Source organism: Mesocricetus auratus, unplaced genomic scaffold (assembly GCF_017639785.1).
Source record: "Mesocricetus auratus isolate SY011 unplaced genomic scaffold, BCM_Maur_2.0 Super-Scaffold_100033, whole genome shotgun sequence".
In the NCBI taxonomy this organism is placed as follows: domain Eukaryota; kingdom Metazoa; phylum Chordata; class Mammalia; order Rodentia; family Cricetidae; genus Mesocricetus; species Mesocricetus auratus.
Window position 1 is genome coordinate 5021382 of NW_024429213.1, and position 20554 is coordinate 5041935.

Sequence of the window (20554 nt, forward strand, 5' to 3'; positions counted from 1 at the left end):
TGTTATGTCTGCAGGTTCACAATAGGAAAGTCCCGATATAGAGAGAATGGTAAAACCCATGTAGTAAGAGACAAAACAGTTGATTTGGATGAAGTGTAAATGGGAGTTTGTTGTCCTATTTTCTAATGGGAGGTCCTGTGCTTTCTAGGCAAGCACTGTACACTGAATTACATCCCGAGCCTGGTTTTTGTTTATTTGCTTGTGTTTTTTTTCTTACATTATTACTTTTGAGATAAGGTCTCTATAAGTAGCCTAGGCTGGCCTTGAACTCACCTGAACTTGTGATCCTCTTGCTTCATCCTCCCAAGTAGCTGGCATCACAGACCTGTGCCACCAGGCAGAGCCCCTATTGTTGCAGCTTTTCCAGTACTTTGAAATTAGTTCACTTTACAAAATGACGAAAAAGAAATGTTTTTACAAGGACTTAGAAAAAGCTGAGCTTAGTGGCATACACCTATAATCCCAACACTCGGGAGGCAGGGTCAGGAGTACTCCATCTGCCAGTTTGAGCCCTGTACAGATTATCTCAAAAGAGAACACCCCCAAACAAAACAAAAAAGAGGTTTAGGTCACTTGCTGCTTTATTGTTAGTAATTAGTAAAACATTGAAAACAATAACTGCCATCAGTAGATGACAGCAGATGGGTAACTGATTTGTGTTCTAATCACAGAATGCACATTAGATGTATCAATGTGTCAACATGTAAAGATCCCAAAATAAAACCCATTGGTGAAAAGAGAAGGCAGCGGGGGGTTGGGCCCATGGCAAATAGCACGAGTGGGAGGCAAGCCAAATGTAAATGCAGAAAATAAAGATGGAGAGTGCTGAAGAGCAATCTCTGTCTTTGAAGAATTTTCAGGCATTTAAAGAAAATTCTAGTAAGCACATGATTACAATGCAGGAGGAAGGCAGCAATTAGCATGTATTATGCTTAATGCAGATGGGGAGATGTGGGGAGGGAGCCGAGGGAGCATTGATTCCCCAGCAATGGCAAAACCCATGTCTCTCTCACACACTAACCAAGTCCCAGAAGACAAGAAGGTCTTACCTCAACAAAGCATAGGAAGAAAGGCATGTTTCTAGAAGATGGTGTGATTTCCAGCTAGAAGTTTCTTGGAGCTGGGGCAGAGGAGGGGAGAGGCAAAGCAGCAGAGGAAACAGATGAGAAGAAGCCCATTGACAAGGGCTCTAGACCTAGCTATGGAGTTGGATGCCCAGAAGAGGAAAGCAAGGCATCTTCCAGAAGACAGTAATTTGAATTTCACAAATGAAGGCTCTGTAAGCATGAGTGTTGCCACCATCATGTCCAAGGAAGGGAATAAGGAAAGCCATAATTGGGGGTAGGGGTCTCAACAGAAGTAGCAGAGGAAGCAATAAATATAGCAGAGCTGTGGGCAATTAACTGTAGATTTTCCTTCTAGGGTGTCTGGGAGCATGGTGGAACAGTCTTGATTTTTTTATTTGCTTTTGATTTTTGGACATAATCTCACAGTGTTGCCCAGGTTGGCTTAGAACTCAGATAATCATGTCTTTCATCTTTGTCTCCTGAGTGCTAGGATTATTGGTGTGAGGCATCATGCCGGGTTAGTCTCATTTTATGCCAACTGACCCTGTTCCTGGCCACTGGTGATTGGACCTTATTTTTTCCATGCTTAGTATATGAACGGATTGAGAAGAAGGATTGAAGGCCATGGTTACCGTTGGAATGGGTTTCCCTGTAGGTTGTGAATGATTTTAGATTTATCTCGAAAGTTTTAATTACAAAATAAAGGTTGCTACAAATGCAACACAGCTCTGTGAGCTCAAAGGCATCTGTCATATTTCTGTACATTTCTGGGCATTTTAACTAAATTTAAAAACAAAATGGCAAACAATGCTGTGGCAAGAATTTGTGAGCTGAAGGTCACGGGACGACATGAGCGCAAAAGCCACGTGGGCGGAAACCCAGCAGCTCAATGTGTGGGCGGCCAGTGATCAGGCTGCTTGTGCCGGTGGGCTGGGCAGGGAGATGGGGAAACAGGAGGGGCTCTGAGGGCTCGGCCCCGCCCCTGACTCTTCTTTGCCCCACCCCCCTCCCAGGACTTGGCTCCGTCCAAAGCCCCGCCCCAAGCCCCACCTATCCTAGCCCCGCCTCCCTCCGTGACGCTACCTCCGGTCGCCAGGTAACGCAGGAGTCAAACAAGCGGCCGTTGAGGCCACTGCCTGTCCATCTCTCTTTGGTGGGATCCTCGATCCTCATCGGACGCTGACAGGCATGACTCTGCCGCTTCTGCCTGGCAACAGCTTTAACCGCAATGTGAGTAGGCAGGACGCCCGAGGTCCTGGCCAGATCCTGGGGTTCAGACAGGATCCAGGAGTGTTCCTCTCCCTAGACCCTATCGGAGAGCTAGTTCCTTCCATTTACCCTTGTGTGCCGAGTACACCTCAAACCAAACTTCGTGCTCCTCCCCCCTTTCTCAATGTTTTTCTTAGATGACATCTAAGGACAGGTAGCAGGACCGTCCAAAGTAGCTGGTGACAGTGATGTGTGCCCAGTGCTGTGCTTTAATCACCTCGGGTATTCCCAACAGCTGTTTGAATTAGACACGATTTTAGTTTCCATTCACAGTTGAGGAAATTGAGGCCCAGAGCTGGTCTTCATGGTGGTGCTAGTTTTCCTTCAGGCAGTTGGATGAAAAGCCATAAACTTTATTATTAAATAGAAACCCAGCAGTAGACATGGCAGATAGGGAAGCCTTCAATCTGCTTATGAAGTTTAGTGTCACACTATGAAGACAGGCACCTAAATCTGGAGTAGAAGATAAAAGAATACACACACACCATCCTCCCAAAACATCACAACCCCCTAGAACTCCAAAGAACTCAGCAATAAGTAGCAATGTAGCTGACAGGAGGAAAACAAGACAGGCTTTTGTTCTCTTGGAGTTACTGCCCTTTACTTGGGTTTGTCTTTGTCTTTAGAAGATAATAAAAACTGGTGGGAAGGAATTCACATGGAGCAACTCAAGGTGTTTGTAAACCTCTGATCTAAGTTTACAAAGCATTCAGCGCATTGAATTGACTACAGCTTCGGAGCAGTGTCTGTATCTGAGGTGCTGGCCCTAGAGTACCAGTATTATTTGTAGATTTTCCATCTGAGATTGATTTTTTTAACCCCGCACGTCAGTTATTCAGTTCAACTTCAAATACTGCTTTGTGAATTTCATTTCTTGGCTGATGTAAGCTAGGGGCTGGCCTCTGAAGCATGGCATTGCTCTTTGGTAAGATTAAGTCAGCCAAAGAAGAAAGGCTCCAAGAAGGAGGGCATGAAAAAAGATTCCAGAAATAAAGAAGCATGCTGTGCAAAAGTAATTTTAATAAAAAATGTAAGCAGAGCCTACAGCTTTTGGCTCTGCTATGCTTCTGATTACTGATGCCCACTGCCTGCAGAAGGATCTCAGCTCTCACATGCAGTGATTAAGGGTGGGAAGGGAAAAAGTGTTTGGATGAGATATTTTAAAATCAGCAGCATAGTACTGAGTGTACTTTGCTTTTTTAAAAACTTTTTTATTGGGAAGAATAACACATGTGCAGGAAAATGCACAATGGATGACCATGAAATGAACATCAAGAAATGGAATATTACCACTACTCTAAAAGCATTCCCCTTGACTACGGTTGCCATTTTTAGCAGGTAAAAATAGATGTTCTGAATATTGCCTGGGACCTATTTATACTAAAGTATTACTTGTTTTGGATTCAAATTTAACTGAGCATCTGGTGTTTTATGTGGAACTCTATGGCCATTTTTTCCCTTTAACCCTTTCACCTTTCTCCAAATGTAACCACTATTTTGACTTTTGTCACTATAAAAAGATGATAAAATAAGATTTATTTTTGACTTTTGGCTTGCTTTTAAACTTTTTATGTGTGGAAATGTCCTGTACTTCTTGCTTTGTGACTTTTTTAGTTCAGCATTATGTTTGTGATATTTGTCCATGTGGATAATATTACATTGTATGAATATGTCATGTATGTAGATTCCTCTGTACATTGTACTCTTGATAGATAGCTTCTTTGGGGCTTTTTACCAATACTCCTGCTATGATTCTCTTGTTCATTCTTTCAGTATGATTGCTGGATTTTATGGCACTGATATTGAACTTTAGTGGACTATGCAAAATGATAACTTTCATTTCCACCTACATGTTTATTTATTCATTTTTACTTTTAAATGTTTGTATTGCTTAGTTTTTTAAATTTTACATATTTTGGTCACTGGGTGTTCTGCAATTCTTTACAGTATTAAAGATATATTTAAAAATTTTATTTATATATTCACATGTTTGTTTATCATGTGTGTTCCTGTGTCTGTAGAAGGCAGAAGAGGACATCAGATACCCTTGAGCAGGGGTTAAAGGGGAATTGTGAGTTGTGGCTTCTGGGAATCAAACTTGGGTCTTCTGGGAACCAAACTTGGGTCTTCTGGAAGAGCAGCAAGCACTCTTAACTACTGAGCCATCCCTCTCCAGTCTACTCCACCCCACTTTTGTTGTTTTTATCTCTCTTTTTTTATTAATTTACTTTTTACATTTCAATCCCTGTTTCCCCTCCCTCCTTTCCTCCCACTCCCTCCACTCCCCCCTCCTCCCATCTGCTCCATGGAGGGCGTAAGGCCTCCTCCCATAGGAAGTCTACTAAGTCTGTCCTATCATCTAGTTGAGGCAGGACCAAGGCACCTCTCCACGCCCACACCCTTGTGTCTAGGCTGAATAAGATCTCACCATATAGACATTTTGTTGTTTTAATCTGGACTTCCCTGACTCCCTAGAGAAGCTGAACATTCATTTTTACATGCCTTTAATCCCTGCACCCAGAGGCAGAGACAGGCAGATCTCTGTGAGTTTGAGGCCAGCCTGGTCTACATAATGAGTTCCAGGCCAGCCTGGTCTACCTAGTGATTTTGAGAACAGCCAGGGCTACAGAGAGAACCTGTCTCAAAAAAATGCAGCAAAATGGTCATTTCTTATGAGTGGTGGCACATTGAACTACTGATTCTCCCACCTCCATTTCCCTAGCACATTGAGAGGCCTGTGTTTGGTGGCCCATTTTCCATTTTTCATTGGCTGCAGTAATGAATAAGAATTGAAGTTATTCAGAGCATTTGACGTTGTCAATGTTTTGGATTTTAGCCATTTTAATAGACATGTAGTATATCATTTTAATTCTAATTTCCCTAATGTTTGAGATGTTGATATACTTTTAACCATTTGCAATCTCCTTTGGAAGATGTCCATTAGTCTTTTACTTGTTTTAATCTGATTCTTACTTTACCTTTGAGATATTGTTGTTGTTGTTGTTAAATAAATATCCTATATTGCTATGTAGGCTTAATATTTTCTCCCAATCAGTAGCTTAAATTTTATTGCTCTTAACACAAGGTTAGGAAATATGCATATCTTTTAAAAACAAAAATACAAGATGCATTCAAACTGGTAATTTTTGTTTGTTTTTCCAAGACAGGCTTTCTCTAACAGCCCTACCTGTCCTGGAACTAGCTTTGTAGACCAGGCTGTTCTCCAACTCACAGAGATCCACGTGCCTCTGCCTCCCAAGTGCTGAAATTAAAGGCATGTGCCACCACCGCCCAGCACCAAACTGGTATTTTCAGTGCAAATTTAGGGTCTTAGGGTTTTACTTTAACTTCTTTGATTTTATATTCATAGTTTACTTACATTGTCAACAATTAGTTACTTGCTAGTCTTGCCATAAGTATATATCCTTAGAATTGCTGACATGAATAACGATGACATTATTAGGTTTTCAAAGAGTTCTTTGTAGCTTTCTCTGTTTTAAGGATATCCTTCTCTAGGAATGTATTCTCAAATTACTAGGTGAATAATTTATAGTGATTGAGCGAAGGTGAGTAAATATGTAGTAATGCTACATACTTGGGGCATGTAGAATTTGGCAATGTTATGGCTTGAGCCTAGTTAATTGCCCCTAATAAACAAATCCTCTAAATTACTAGATTTCAATTTCACTTAAATAATTACTATGAGTAGAGTTTTGTCACCATGTCCATGCCCAGTTAGCTTCATTATTTTCATTGTGCTTCGGATTCTTATTTTGTTGTCTCATTATATTATAAAAACATTGCCTGTTTTTAAAGTCAAATTTACATAATCAGACAGGGCTCATGACCTCACAGCTTTGCTTCCTGTCTCTATATAAAAACTTAAAAAAATGACTTCTCTCTCTTTCCTCACCTCTTCTTTTCTTTTTTTCCTCTCTCTCTTTTTTGACTTTATCTTCCCTCCAGTCTGTTTTTAAAACAATAATTTCTTAAAAGTATTTACTTCTTTCTCTTTATTAGATAGAGAATAACCTCCGCTTATTCCCTGAAATCTTTATTTCATTTTAATGGCATGTCTTGAAAGCCACTTAAGGGGCTGGAGAGATGGTTTAGTGGTTAAGAGTGGTTAAGAGTGGTTACTGCTTTTCCAGAGGACCCAGGTTCAATTCCCAGCACCCACAGGGCAGCTCACAACTGTCTGTAACTCCAGTTCCAGAGGATGCGACACGCTCACACGGATACCAATGCATGTGAAATTTTTTAAAAGTAGTAAAAAGGATATGACTTAATAGGATATGTAGCCCTCATTGCTTTTCACAGCTATAGAGCTACAGCATTGTATGCACTTGATAATAGTTTATTCACTCCATCAATTTAGTATTTTCAGCCTTTTGCTAATACAAATAATTCTATAATACATCAGCAAAGTTTTGCTTCAAAAGAGGCTATCAGAAAACTGAAAATGAGGCTATCACATAGTATGGGGAAAATATTCTCAAGTCACATATCTACTAAGTGACTTAGAATGAGAATATATATAAAGAATCCTCAACTGAGACAATAATCCAATTAAAATAGGGAAATTGTTAGAATAACATTTCTCTAATGAGAATATAGAAATAGCAAATATGTATGTGAAAAGATGCTCAATAGCTTTACTTAGTAGAGGCATGCAAATTAATAAAACCACAATAAGATACCATTTCAGACAATGGAGTGGCTGTAACAAATAATAAATGTTGGCAAGGACATAAATTCACCGCATGACACAGTATCTACCCAAGGAAGAACATACACATAAAGAGTTTATGAAAGATTTGTTCATCCTTTTATAAAGTTTATGATTATGATTATGATTATTTTGGTGCTTCAGATTGGCCTTCAGTCTTTGTATATGCTAAACGAAGCTCACATAAGCAATTTCTCCGGTTCAGCATCTTTTGTAATGGCTAAAAATAGAAATAACCTAAATGGCTGTCAACTGATTGGTTGACAATGGTTGTTAGAAAATGAAAATGTGGTTTCTACACAAAATCAAATAATTTTACTTTTTTTTAAAACTTGGATTTTAGAGACAGGGTCTCAGTGTAGCTCAGGTACCCTCACTCTCAGTTTGTAAGCCAGGCTGACCCCAAATTTGCAATCCTTTTGTTAGGATTACAGGCATGTACTATCATGCCTGGTGCTAGTCATTAAAAGAAAGGAAGTACTCATATATGTTACAGCATAGCTGAACCATTAGAGAACAATATACAAAAGATGCTGTATTATATGATCCTGTTTGCGTAAAATGTGGGTGGGCTGATGTGTAGGAGGAACAAGTAGATGAGTGTTTACCTAAGGCCATGTGGGGTAAGAAGGCTAATGAGGACTGGCTGTTATTGAGATTTCCTTTGAGGATGATGGAAAGTATCCTAAAATTAGATTCTCATGGTGATGCACAACTCTCATTTTAGCAAAGCACATTGAATTGCTCATTTTGAGTGGGTTAATTTGATGATAGTTTATAATATAAAATAAAGCTACTACAATGGTTTGGATAAATGTCCTCCAAAGGCACATGTGTTTAAAAAAAAAAGGTTTGGTACCCAGTCCATGGTGCTACACAGAGGTGGTGGTATCTTAAAGGGATGAGGCCTAGTGGACAAAAGTTAGGTCACTGGGGGTATATGCCCCTTGGGGATATTGAACCCCTGCCTCTTTTTCCTCATCTCCTTGCTTCCTGGCTGCCACAAGATGAACAATTTTCTTCACATGCCCCTGTCATGTTTTTTGGCATCATCACGGGCACCCATAGACAGCAACATCTAAGAATGTAAGCTTTTTGTTCTTACAAGTTGATTATCTCAATACTTGATGTTGTAACAGAAAGCTGATAAGCATGATTATAAATAGTCATTAGATGGAGTTGGTGGCAGGACATTGCTGGGAAGATGAAACGGCAGGAGTCTATGATGCCATGGTACAGGATGTGTTTTTTAATTTTTAAGTTATTTATTTTGTGAGTGTATATGTGTATATGTTTGTGTGTTGTGTTTGTCTTTGAGTGTGCATGCACATGGTGCATGAAGGCCAAAGGCCAACATTGGGTATTTTCCTCAAAACTTCTCCTTCTCATTGTTTTTAGGTAGGTTTACTCATCGAACCAGGAGTTCACTGCTTGGGCTAGAGTGGCTAGCTAGCAAGGCTGAGGGATCTTCTTGTCTCTGCCTTCCTAGCAAGTAGGATTACAGGCACACACTGCAGAACCCAGCTTTGTACATGGGTGCCTTGGATTTGAACTCAGGTCCTTACGATTTTACAAGAAGCACTTTACCCATTGAGCTTTCTCCCTGGCCCTTTACAGGATGGTTCTGATTTAAAGAATTATGTCACTTTGCTCCCAGTAGCTACTTTCATTTTATCATTTTGGTCTAATTCGCCTTTCTTTTTCTTGTTATTTTTGTTTGTTTGTTTTGAGACAGGCTCTCTATGTGTCCCAGGTTTACCTTGTACTTACTATTTAGCCCAAACTGACATTGAACTGCTGATCCTCCTGTCTCAGCCTACCCAGCACTGGAATGAGTGCTACCACGCCAGGTCTTGGCCACCTCTTGAAGCATCTCCTCATACTTTGAAAATTACATAATATCCTGTTGATATTCCCAAATGTTAATTTGAACTCCAGAAACGAGAGTCCCTTTTCCTACATTTTTATTTACATATCAAACATGTAACCGATCACATTGCATTTTGTACTTCATAGCCCTGCCATCTAGGGTACATTGGCATAGGTACATTTATTTCTGTGCTCTTGGCCATAGATTTGATGTGGTCAGCTGTCTCCAATTTTTACCTCTGTGACTTTTGTGCAGTGATGGGCTGTAATGTACAATTATAAACCAATAAACTTCTTTCCTCCCCTAAGTGACTTCCCCACCCTCCAGGTTGTTTTATGACAGCAACAAAAAGGAAACTAGAACATTCTCCCAAATAGCTATTTTGATTTCAATCCTTTCTGGCATTCTCATCATTACTTTTGTTTGCTCCTTGGGAGCAAGAATTTGGAGCTGATGTGATGGCACCGTTGGATTTGGGCTTCTGGCCTAGGACTCTGTGTTTAAATTGGGGTTGTTCACCTGTGATGATGTGGTAAGTTGTCAGCTGATGCAGCAACTGTGATCAACCACTCTTTGGATTACCTCTCAGTGCTTTCCTTATACAGGGCAGGTTCTGAATAGCCAATTGTCCATTATCCCTCTCTGCCTTCAGTGACTGTGGTTAAAAACTAGACAGGGACAAACAGAGCTTGAAAAGATCATGTCAGGAGTGAGCATCTCACTGTTGTCATCCACTGGTGATAGGGAATAAAATAATGCTTATTTGGGCAGCAGTGAATAGAGAGGGAAGAGAAAAGTCATATGCCTGTGTTGCTTAAATAGGCTATATGGCTGCCTTAGTTGCTCTTCTGCTTTTGTAAACAACATGACAATAAGCAACTTGGAGAGGAAAAGGTTTATATTACCTTGCAGCTTACAGTTCTTCAGAAGGGAGGTCAGGACAGGAACCTAACCCCATGGCTTGCTCAACCTGCTTTCTTATATCATACAGGACCACCTGCCCCAGGGGTGGCACCACCAAGTGCTGGGCCCTGCCCCATCAACCATTAATCAACAAAATGACCTACTGATGCTCCTCATTTTCAGTTGACTCTAGCTTAAGTGGCCAAAAAACCAACCAGGACAATGGCTCTTGGGAAGCCTGGCTTAGACCAAGAGGCCAGGAAAGCATCAGGATGTTACTATGCAAGTTGTGACTCAAAGTATAGTGTTTGTGGGATGGTGAGGGACATTTATTTCCTTCTTCTTGGTGTCTTGTTTCATATTTTCTAGGAGCAGCACATACCTTTTATGTATACTCAGTGGGGAGTCCTGGGGAGAAGTTTTCCCATGGTGGAATTCCGGAGTTTCCCTAGCACAAATTCAAAACATTTCCCTTTCCCTCTCCTGGGTGTGCACTACAGCTGCAGAAAGGCCAGATACAGGGTCTTAAGGATGGGAAGACTATTCTATTTTTGGTTGTGAGCCTAGCCTTTAATGGCTGACCATCTCTCCAGCCCTACAGAGAAGGCTAAACCAAGGTCTTGGAAACTCATGAACTCTAGACTGACAACAGTAGACACTCCAGGGGACCAAATGAGGAGGCCCTCCATATGTGGGAGACAGTTGTGAAGCTTGGAATATCAGTGGGGTTCCTGGGAATAGGACCAAGATACGAACATGGCACATGAGCTAGCTTGTTGGAGCCCATTCCCTATGGTGGGATGCCATCCTCAGCCTTAATGCATGGGAGAGGGGCTTGGCCCTGTCTCACCCTATTGAGTCAGACTTTGTTGACTCCTCATGAGAGCCCATATTCGTGAGGATAAGTGGACTGGGAATGGGCAGGGTGGGGGGGTTGGCAGGAGGAGTGGGAAGGAGAACTGTGGTTTGAATAAAAATTTAAAAGAATAAATAAGTTATAAAAGAATCTATCAAAAAAAGGATGGGAAGACTGCCAAAAGCAGGGCCAAGTGAGAGGTAAGCATTTTCATTCCCTCCTTACTTTGGTTCCAGCATGTTCAATTTTGACCTGGCAACTCTAATATCACAAAGTGGCTGACTTGACAAGTTGAAAGCCAGATTCGTTGCTGCCTTTCTAATGCTATGACTGGTGTCTCAAAGGAAGGGATGCCTAGAACTGTACCTGGGCCCTTTGCAAGAGCAGCAGGTGCTCTTAACCTCTGAGTCATGCCAACAGTCCCGCATCTTCTTTGTATGTGATGAAATTTTTCCTGAAATAATTGTAGGTTTCTAGGTAGAGCCATATAAGAAATAAAACATAGAGGTTGTAAGTGCCCTTTGCCTGGTTTCCTCCAATGATAACATCCTGCAAAATGATGATATTATATCCCAGCCGGCAAGCCAACATTGATACCATCTGCTGATCTCACTCTAGTTTTTTTTTTTTAAGTTTGGAGGTTTATCCAAGTTGACTCTTATTGAGTAGTATTCTGTATATGCATCGTAATTTCTTTTATCACTTTCCTGTTGAAGGGTACATGGAGTAGTTTTAGCTTTTAGATATTAGGAATAAAGCTTCTATGAATATTTTTGTACAGAGGTTTGTGTAAACATGTTTTTAAAAATATTTATTGTGGGGACTGGAGAGATGGCTCAGCAGTTAAGAGCACTGTCTGTTTTCCCAGAGAACCCAGGTTTAATTCCCAGCATCCACATGGCAGCTCACAACTGTCTAACTCCAAGATCTGACAACCTCACACAGACATACATGCAGGCAAAAAATTTGCACAAATAAAAATATGTATTTCTTGTGTATGTATGAGTGTGTGCGTACACTCATGCCACAGCACACATGTTGTTAGAGGACAACTTTAAGGAGTTGATTCTCTCCTTTCACCATGTGAGTCCTGGGAATCCAAGTCAGGTTCTCAGGCTTGGTGGCAAATGTTTTTACCCACTGAACCATCTCACTGGCGCCTGTGAATGTTAAGTTCATTTCTCTGGGCTAACTAACCAAATATACAATTGTTGGGCCATATAATAATTATTCACTTTATAACAATACTGTCAAACCATTTTTGAGATCAGATACTATGTTACATGTCCAATGGAAATGTGTATGTGATCTGTTTCCCCCATAACCAGATTAACAATTAGTGTTGCCATTTACTTTAGCTGTTCTATAGGCATATTATTACTGATGATATAATTTCTTTTGTTTTTGTTTTTTGTCAACTTGACACTATCCTGTGCCATCTAAGAAGAGGTAACTAAAATTGAGACATATGGCCAGCAGATGGGCATGTAGGCAAGTTTGTGGGATTTTTTTTGATTAATGATTGATGTGGGGAAGGCCCAGCCCACTGTGAGGAGTGTCATCCCTGGGTTGTATTGAAAAACAAACAAAAAACAAAAATACAAGAAGCTGAGCAAGCCATGGGGAGCAAGTCGGTAAGCAGCCTTCCTCTATGCCCTCCACTTTAGTTCCTGCCTCCAGGTTCCTGCCATGAGCTCCTACTGTCTCCCCTTTGTGATGGACTATGATTGGGACATGTAAGCCAAATAAGTCCTTTCTCACCCAAGTTACTTTGGTCAGAATGTTTATCACAGCAACAGAAAGCAAACTAGGACACATGGGGTGACATCTCAGCCTGGGTTTAATTGGCATTGTTCTGGTGGTTAATGAGTTGAACGCGTTTGCACGTACTTCTTGGCCATTTGTAGCTCTACCTTTGTAAAATATCATCTTATGTTTTGTTCATTTCTAGGTGGATATTTTTTGACTGTTGAGTTTTGAGAATTCTTTATATACTTTAGATACTAATTCTTTGGGTGAGATGTAGTTTGTGCATATCTTTTCTCAGTCTACAGCTTGTCTTTTCAAACCCAGTTAACACTGTGTTTTGAAGGGCAGAAGTTCCAAATTCTACCTTTAATTAATTAATTTTGTTGTACTTTGGATGGAATTCAGGACCTTATGCGTGTTAGGCAAGTGTTTTATTAATGAACTGCACCCCCAGCTCCCAAATTTCTCAGTTTAATGAGGCCAAACTCATTACTTTTTCTTTTTATGGACTGTGCTTTTAAAGACTTTGAACATTTTTATTTATTTATTTATCGTGTGTGTGTGCATGCACATATGCATATATGAGTGTGAGCATGCATGGAGGTCAAAAGACAACTTATGGGAATCAAATAATTTCTCTCCTTTTACCATGTGGATACTGGAGATTGAATTCAGTTCATCACGCTTGGTAGCAAGCACTTGACCCAGCTCACTGGCCTGCCTATACTAAGTACACTCTGCTCAGTCCTACACCCTAAAAATCTCTCCTTTTTCTAATAGTTTTACATTTTTAATTAATGTTTATGATTCATTAAATTATACATAAATTAGTTAATTTTTGTATAAGGTTTAGGTCCTGGTTAATTATTTTTGGCCAATGGATGCTCAATTGCCCAGAACCATTGGTAAAAAGGCCTAAATTGCTTTTGCATCTTTGTAAAAATTCATTTGAGCATTGGTGTGTAGGTCTTCTGGGCACTTCTTTCTGTTCTGTTGGCCTGTGTCCTTTCATCTTTCATTGCAGTACTATTTTTATTGCCATTACTACTTAGCAAAGTTTAATGTCATGGTCAGGGAATACTCCAAATTTATCTTTGTTAAGATTTTTTCTGTCTTTCTTATTTTGTCCAAAATGTAAAGGAAATCATCATTCAGATCACATAATAATCTTACTGTGTTAAAATGATGGCTGGGCACACAGCTCAGGGATGGAGCGCTTGCCTAGCATGCATGAGGTCCTTGGGTCAAGGCAGCAAAAACCCATTTTAGAATCTCAAACTTCTCAGAGCAATGCTAAGTAAACAAGTTCGTTGTGCCCATTTGGGAGGAGTTTTTAAATGGAGATTGTCACGGAAAAGGAATTTAGAGGTGGAGGCACTAATCAACTACATTGAACCTTTGATTTTAACCGACTTTAGGAGAAAGCTTTGGAATTATTCTCTTTATTGAGTTGAATTATTTAGAGAAAAAATAAGTACATGGAGGAAGATGTCATATGTCTCTCTGGATCTTGACTTAAATTTTGGTTTTTACTTTCCTGATTGAAATGCATTATTAACTATATAAAACAGTTTTATTGCTATATTGAGTTGACAGCTAAGGATCGCATATGCATTTTTCTGTTAGGTTTACAAAGAGAGGAAAATTGGCTTATGAATATTGGAGGATTTTTTGACATGCTTTTTATTTTCATGTTTGGGCTTACTTCTCCAGTGATATGGGTTTATTAATAAGTAACTATAGCTTCCCCACTCTTATGGTCCTGAGCACTAACATTCTACTCTACCCAAGACAAGTTTGTTGTTATTTTCTCTGGGTGATTCAAAATATTTGTGGAATGACTTCTTAAAAGTATGAGGGAAAAAGAAAATGAATTTCTAAAATAAATATGATATAAGGCAGGGGAAAATCTTGGAACACAAGCAAACCGGTCCAGAATATGATCAGGCAGGTATAATTAAGCCTAATAGTTTTTAGATAATTCTACATCAGAAATTAATTAGATGCTGTCATGTAGTGTCTCAAGCCTATAATCCCAGTATTTATGGGGCCAGACAGATCCTGAATTCTAGGCCAGTCTAGAAAGATAGGGAGATCCTATCTTCAAACAATGCGTAGTTTTACAAAGATGTTGTTGGAGCAAGATGGCTTAGTGGGTAAGCTGCTGTTTGATTCCCTATGACACACATAGTAGAGAGAACCTGTTCCCAAAGGTTGTTGTCAGACATGTGTGCTGGCTATGGCATGAATGGTGGCATGTCTCCTAACTGTGCTTTTGTACACACAAACGCACAGGTTCTAGAAAACTGTCATCCATATTTATTACAAAGTGTAGTTATTTTGCAGCCTGGGGATTCCAACAGGGCCTAGTGATTGTTAGGCAAGAGCTACATCCCTGTGCTAAATCCAGCCCCAGAAATACTAAGTATTTTCTCTCCCCACCTTTATATAACTGGATGCTGTAGAAGGGATTCTAGAGAACTGTCTTCTCATACCTGCCAAACTTTTAAGGAATAAACTCTAGATTCTGTTACTTGACCCATCTCCTCCTTTCAAGATCATATGAGTCATTTTGTCAAAATGTCAGAAGCAGTTGTCAAAAGCAAAAATGACAGTTGGACTCCAGTGCTGTTAACAAAGGAGTTGCTCCTTTTCTTCAACAAGGCACCAAAGACTATGAGAACCGGTGCTGAGGAGATGGCTTAGTTGGTAAAGTGCTTGCCATAGCAACACGAGGATATGAGTTCAAATCCCCAGAAGCCTGCATGTCTGTAATCCCAGTGCTGAGGATGTAGAGAAAGGAAGGTATCTGATTTTCTGACCAAGCCTGTCTAGCTAGTTGGTGAGCTCTAGGTTTAGTGAGAGTTCCTGTCTTATAAAATGAACTGGAAACGTAGATGAAGGACTCGGCCAAAAGCAGTCTGATCAGGGTTATGGCTGTCTCTTTGTTGACAAATTCAGGATGAAGTCTCAAGGCTCATCTTTACTTGGTTTATCATTGGCATTTAACCCAATTAATCATGTCCTCCTTCAAGTGCCTTATTTACAGTTTCCATGGTACTGAAACCTCCAGGTTTCTTCCTGTTTTGCCAGATAGTCCTTTTCTGTCTTCTTTGCTAATTCTATAGCATCTTCCTGAATTGTAACATGGGGATATTTTAAACTTCAAAGTTCTGTCTTAAATTTCGTTATTGCATGATCACTCAATTCAGTATTATATTGCTTTAAACACTAGTCACCAGCTGTCATTGTCATATTTCTATATCTAGCTTTAAACTCTTCTCTAGACTTCAGAGTCATACATACCATCATCTATTAATCAACATGTTTACATGTTTGTCTCAAACTTAACAAGAACAAAGAAAATAGAATTCTGGATTCATGTGTGACATTTGAGCTCTGTTTCATATCCCAGTATGTGAAGCTCTATCTGAAGTTATTAGCCATGTGTCCCATTTTTCTATACCCCATATTTAATCTATCCACAAACCTTTTATGTTCTACATTTTCATGCTCTCTAATTTCAGGCATCAACATTGGGCCACCATCACCGCTCGCCTGTACTGTCATAATAATGCAGTGTAGTACTTTTGTATGGCTGTGGCTATACCTAATAAGAGGGTAGGCATGTTTATTTTGGCTCATAACTTCTGAAGCTCATTTAGTGGAGCTCACAACTTTATTATTTATTTGTTTGTTTATTTACTTACTTACAGGGGGCATATGAATGCCATGGCACATGTCTGGAAGTCAGAACAACTTGCAGTAGTCAGTTCTCTACTTTAACCATGCAAGTCCCAGGGATTGAACTCAAGTCTTCAGGCTTGGTGGCAAGCACCTTTACCCTCTAAGCCATACCACCAGCCCCTAGTTATGATTTTCACCTTGTATGTTCAGTTTGGGCTCCCTAGGCTTGTATAAAGCTAGATTTGTGTGGTGTCTGGCAAGGTAAGGCCAAACAGGGAGATAAAGAGCATGGAAATCTTGAGTACAGGAGGGAATGGTGGGAGAAAGCACTGTTGGTGAGGGCAGATTGCTATTTGGGATACTTGAAGGTGGAAGGTGGGAGGGTGTGAAGAATTGTGACAGAAGGAAGATTCTTGGTCAGAGGAGGTTTTGCCTGTCTGTGATGTCTAACACTCGGGTATGTTTATGGGCCTCAGGGATGCTATGCACATAGGAATTCACAGGAGGGAGAGGTTAAAGCTGTTAGCCCTGCACCAGAGACACAAAGGAACCCATAATTTGAGGAGGGGCAGTTAGGGCCTGAGTGTGGAAACTGCTAATTATCTGTAACCACTCTTGCTTCCTCAGCTGTGTGGATTTTCACCACTTAATCCATCTTCTGGACATTGTCTTCTCAGCATCCTCATTCCCATCTTTCCCAGAACCTTAGTTATGCTGACACGTACATGGCATAACACAGCTTCTAAGGGTTCAAACCCCTTTTTATCCTTTGGGTTTTTTCTTTATTATAACAGGGTCTCCCTCTGTGACCCAGGTTGATCTGGAATTTGCCATGTAGCTCAGGATGGTGTCAAACGCTAGCCTCCCAAATGCTGGCATTTCGGGTGTGTCATACCATGCCCATTTTCTCTTAGCTTCTTTAACTGACCTATTTCTGTAGCATTTGTCCCAGGGAGTGAGGGATTGCCAAACTTTGGCATTATGCAGTTCACCTTCAGGATTGAAAATAAAGCTATATGCAGTCCAACATATCCAGTATATACTTAACAACTCTGCCATTTGAGTCCCAATAAAGCTGAATCTTTCAGATCCACTTGATGAAAGGGGAAGATCATAGTAAGAAAAGAAGATTTTGATGCTGAGTCTAGGGCCTGCTTTTGTTGTTGTAGTTGTGAAGTATTTCAGAAGCCCACAATGAAGTCAGTGTTGTGCTGTCAAAGTGAGACTTTTCCTTTACAGAAAAGGAGAAGATAGAATGGAAATCGCTGTCACCATACTTGGAAATAGGACCTCAATGTTTGTGTGCAGGGATTTTTTAATGGTGCCTTTTAAAAATTAAGTTTATTTATTATTTGCTCTCCCTCCTCTCCTCCCATTTCCTCCCTGCCACCTCCCTCTTCACGCCCCCGCATCTGCTCCTCCCTGTTTCTGTTCAGAAAACGGCAGGCCTACCATGAATATCAACAAAACATGGCATAAATCGAAGAAAGACTAAGCACTTCCCCTTGTGTTCAAGTTGGGCAAGGCAGCCAACCCAGTGTGAAGACTAGATTCCCAGAAGCCAGCTAAAGAGTCAGAGATAGCCTCTGCTCCCACTGTTAGGAGTCTCACAAGTAGACCAAGCTACACAGCTGTCACTTATGTAGAGGGCCTATGCAGGCTCCCTGGTTGTCATTTCAGACTGTGTGAGCTCCTGTGAGCACAGATTAGTTGTTTCGGTGGGGTTTATTGTGGTGTCTTTGACACTCCCTGGTGTTTCTACAATCCATCCTCCCCTTCTTCTGTAGGATTCCAGGAGCTCCACCTAGTGTTTAGTTGTGGGTCTCTGCATCTGCTTCCATCAGTTGATGGATGAAGCCTCTCTGATGACAGTTGGGCTGGGAGCCAATCAATGAGTATAGCAGAATATTAAGCCAATCTATGAGTATAGCAGAATATTATGTATCATTACATAGAATTTTTTGCCAATCATGTTTGGTTCTATCCTGGGTCTCTGGGCCATCCAGCCTCTGCGACCTGACACTTCAGGCAGTGTCAGGCCTGGGTGGGTTCAATTTTGTGGTGTGGGTCTGAGGCTGAACTAGTCATTTGTTAGCCACTCCCACAATCTGTGTCATCCTTAACCCCAGCACATCCCATGGGCAGGACAGATTGTATGTCGAAGATTATGTGGTTGGCCTGGTGTCCTAGTCAAGGAGATGGCCAGTTCAGGCTATTTATCTACTATTGCTAGGCGTCTTACCTGGGGTCATCCGTGTAGATTCCTGAGAGTTTTCCTTGCACCAGGTTTCTACTCGACTCCGAAATGCCACCCCCCTTTCCAGTCATCTCTTTCTTTATTCTCTTTCTTCATCCACCCCCAACCAGATCCCTCATGTTCCTATTCCCACTCACCCACTCATACCCAGGAGATTGCTTCTATTTCACCTTCCCAGGGAGATCCATGCATTCCCCCTTGAGCCCTTCTTGTTACCTAGTCTCTCTGGGTCTGTGCATTACAGCATGGTTATCCTTTTTTACAGCTAATAGCCACCTGAAAGTGAGTACATAGCATGTCTCTCTTTCTGTGCCTGGGTTACCTCACTCAGGATAATTTCAGGATAGTTCCATTCATTTGCCTTCAGATTTCCTGATGTCATTGTTTTTAATAGCTGTGCAAATGTACCACATTTTCACTATCCATTCTTTAGATGAGAGGCATCTAGGTTGTTTCCAGATTCTGGCTATTACACATAAAGCTGCTGTGAACATAGTTGAGCAAGTGTCCTTGTGGTATAATTGAGAATCCTTTATGTATATGCCCAAGAGTTGTATAACTGGGTCTTGTGGTAGAGCTAGTCCCAATTTTCTGAAGTGCAGGGATTTTTAAATTTTAAAACAACTTTAATAATATATTGTTATTCTTTGAGGATTTCATACAAAATATCTTGATTACATTAACCACTAACTCCTCTACCAACTCCTCTGAGATTCACCTCCCTCCCTCCCTCCTTCCCTCCCTCCCTCCCTCCCCCACTTCATGTCTTTTTTGTTTATAAAGAAGATTCTATCTTGAAGCAGATGTCCTGGTTCTCTTGCTCTTAATCCTTCTGCCCATTCTTCCTTGATGTTGCCTGAGCCTTAAGTGTAAATGATCAGTCGATCTGTGCATTTTGACCAGTTGTGGTTTTCTGTAATCCCTGTCTGCTGCACAAAGAAGTTTCATTGATGAGGGATATGAATATAAGAATAAGTATTTAGAATAGTTAGAAATTATACTGGTTTAGTGAGGTGGCAATAGCAGGTTCTCTTGTAGGTCTGTAGTCTCAGGTATGAAGTTCTGTTGAGTGAACCTTAAATTCAGTTAGGTGACTATTAGTTAACCCTGGGAAATCTAAGTACCACTATATTTTTTAAAGTTTTTTGTAGTTTGGGGAATAGAACCCCCAGCCTTATGCACAAGGCAGACATGCTGCTACCGAGACTGAGACACCCCAGCTTGTGAGGAAGACATTTTAGTTCAGGCAGACATGCTAGGATTTAATCTGCCTCAAGAGCTTCATATAACCAACATGATAGCTTCATCTTTTACAAATCTGCCATCGTCAGATGATCATCTGCTTTTGAGTCCATCCTACCAATCTGTCTTCAGATGTGTTACATCATCTTCCCCTCTGTCTTAGCTTTGACTGTCAACTTGACACAGATTAGAATCACTGCAAAAGAAGTTACAATTGAGGGACTTTGTAGATTAGCTTGGCAAATTGGCACATCTGTGAGGGATTATCTTGATCGCCTTAATTGATATGGGAGAGCCCAGCCTACTGTGGGCAGCACCTGGGCTTTAATTGGAAAGCTAGCTAAACATGAGTCAAGGACTGAGCAAGTCAGCAAGCCATGTTTATGGCTTATTCCTTCACGTTCCTGCTTGAGTTCCTGTCCTAACTTTCCTCATGTGGGCTGCAACCTAGAAATGTAAGTCAAATAAACCCTTTCCTCCTCTTGGTTGCATTTAGCCAGAGTATTTTATTATAGGAAAAGGAAGAAAACTAGGACAGCCGGAAACCTTTGGGAAATCTTTAATGGCTCCTCCCTGATTGGTTTACCCAGATCAAATTTTAGTTTGGGCAGCCATTTAATGTATCACTCAAAGTTTTTGGACTTCCTAGATCTGTAGCAATAATGTATTAAGTAGATAAACCATAGCACCAGGATAAAAAAATTGTCATGTAATCTGTATGGTGGAACACACCTCTATCCTTGCTCCCTGAACAACTGAGGCAAGAGGATGTCTTGAATCCAGGAATTTCAGGTTGGTCTGGACAACACGCTTCCATAAATGTGTACCTGCACCTGAGATTCCAACCACTCCAGCCTCCTTGCTTTCTATGGATGCATATAATCCTGCCTCACTTGCATGTGGTCTTGGGAAATACTAGAGTATT

At 40.7% G+C, this 20554-nt stretch overlaps 1 protein-coding gene across 2 annotated transcripts in view; it reads left to right on the forward strand.

Annotated features, from left to right (window-relative positions):
- Positions 1-2154: 2154 nt before the first annotated feature.
- Efhc2 (EF-hand domain containing 2) overlaps positions 2155-20554 on the forward strand; it is a 157025-nt gene continuing 138625 nt past the window's right edge. Inside the window, exon 1 of one of the 2 annotated variants that reach the window (XM_040733737.1) lies at positions 2155-2297. In XM_040733737.1, coding sequence (XP_040589671.1) covers positions 2256-2297 — 42 coding nt within the window. In that variant the 5' untranslated portion in view covers positions 2155-2255. Of the gene's footprint in view, positions 2298-19975; positions 20085-20554 lie in introns of those variants that run through there. The other variant, XM_021233242.1, reaches the window with a different exon arrangement.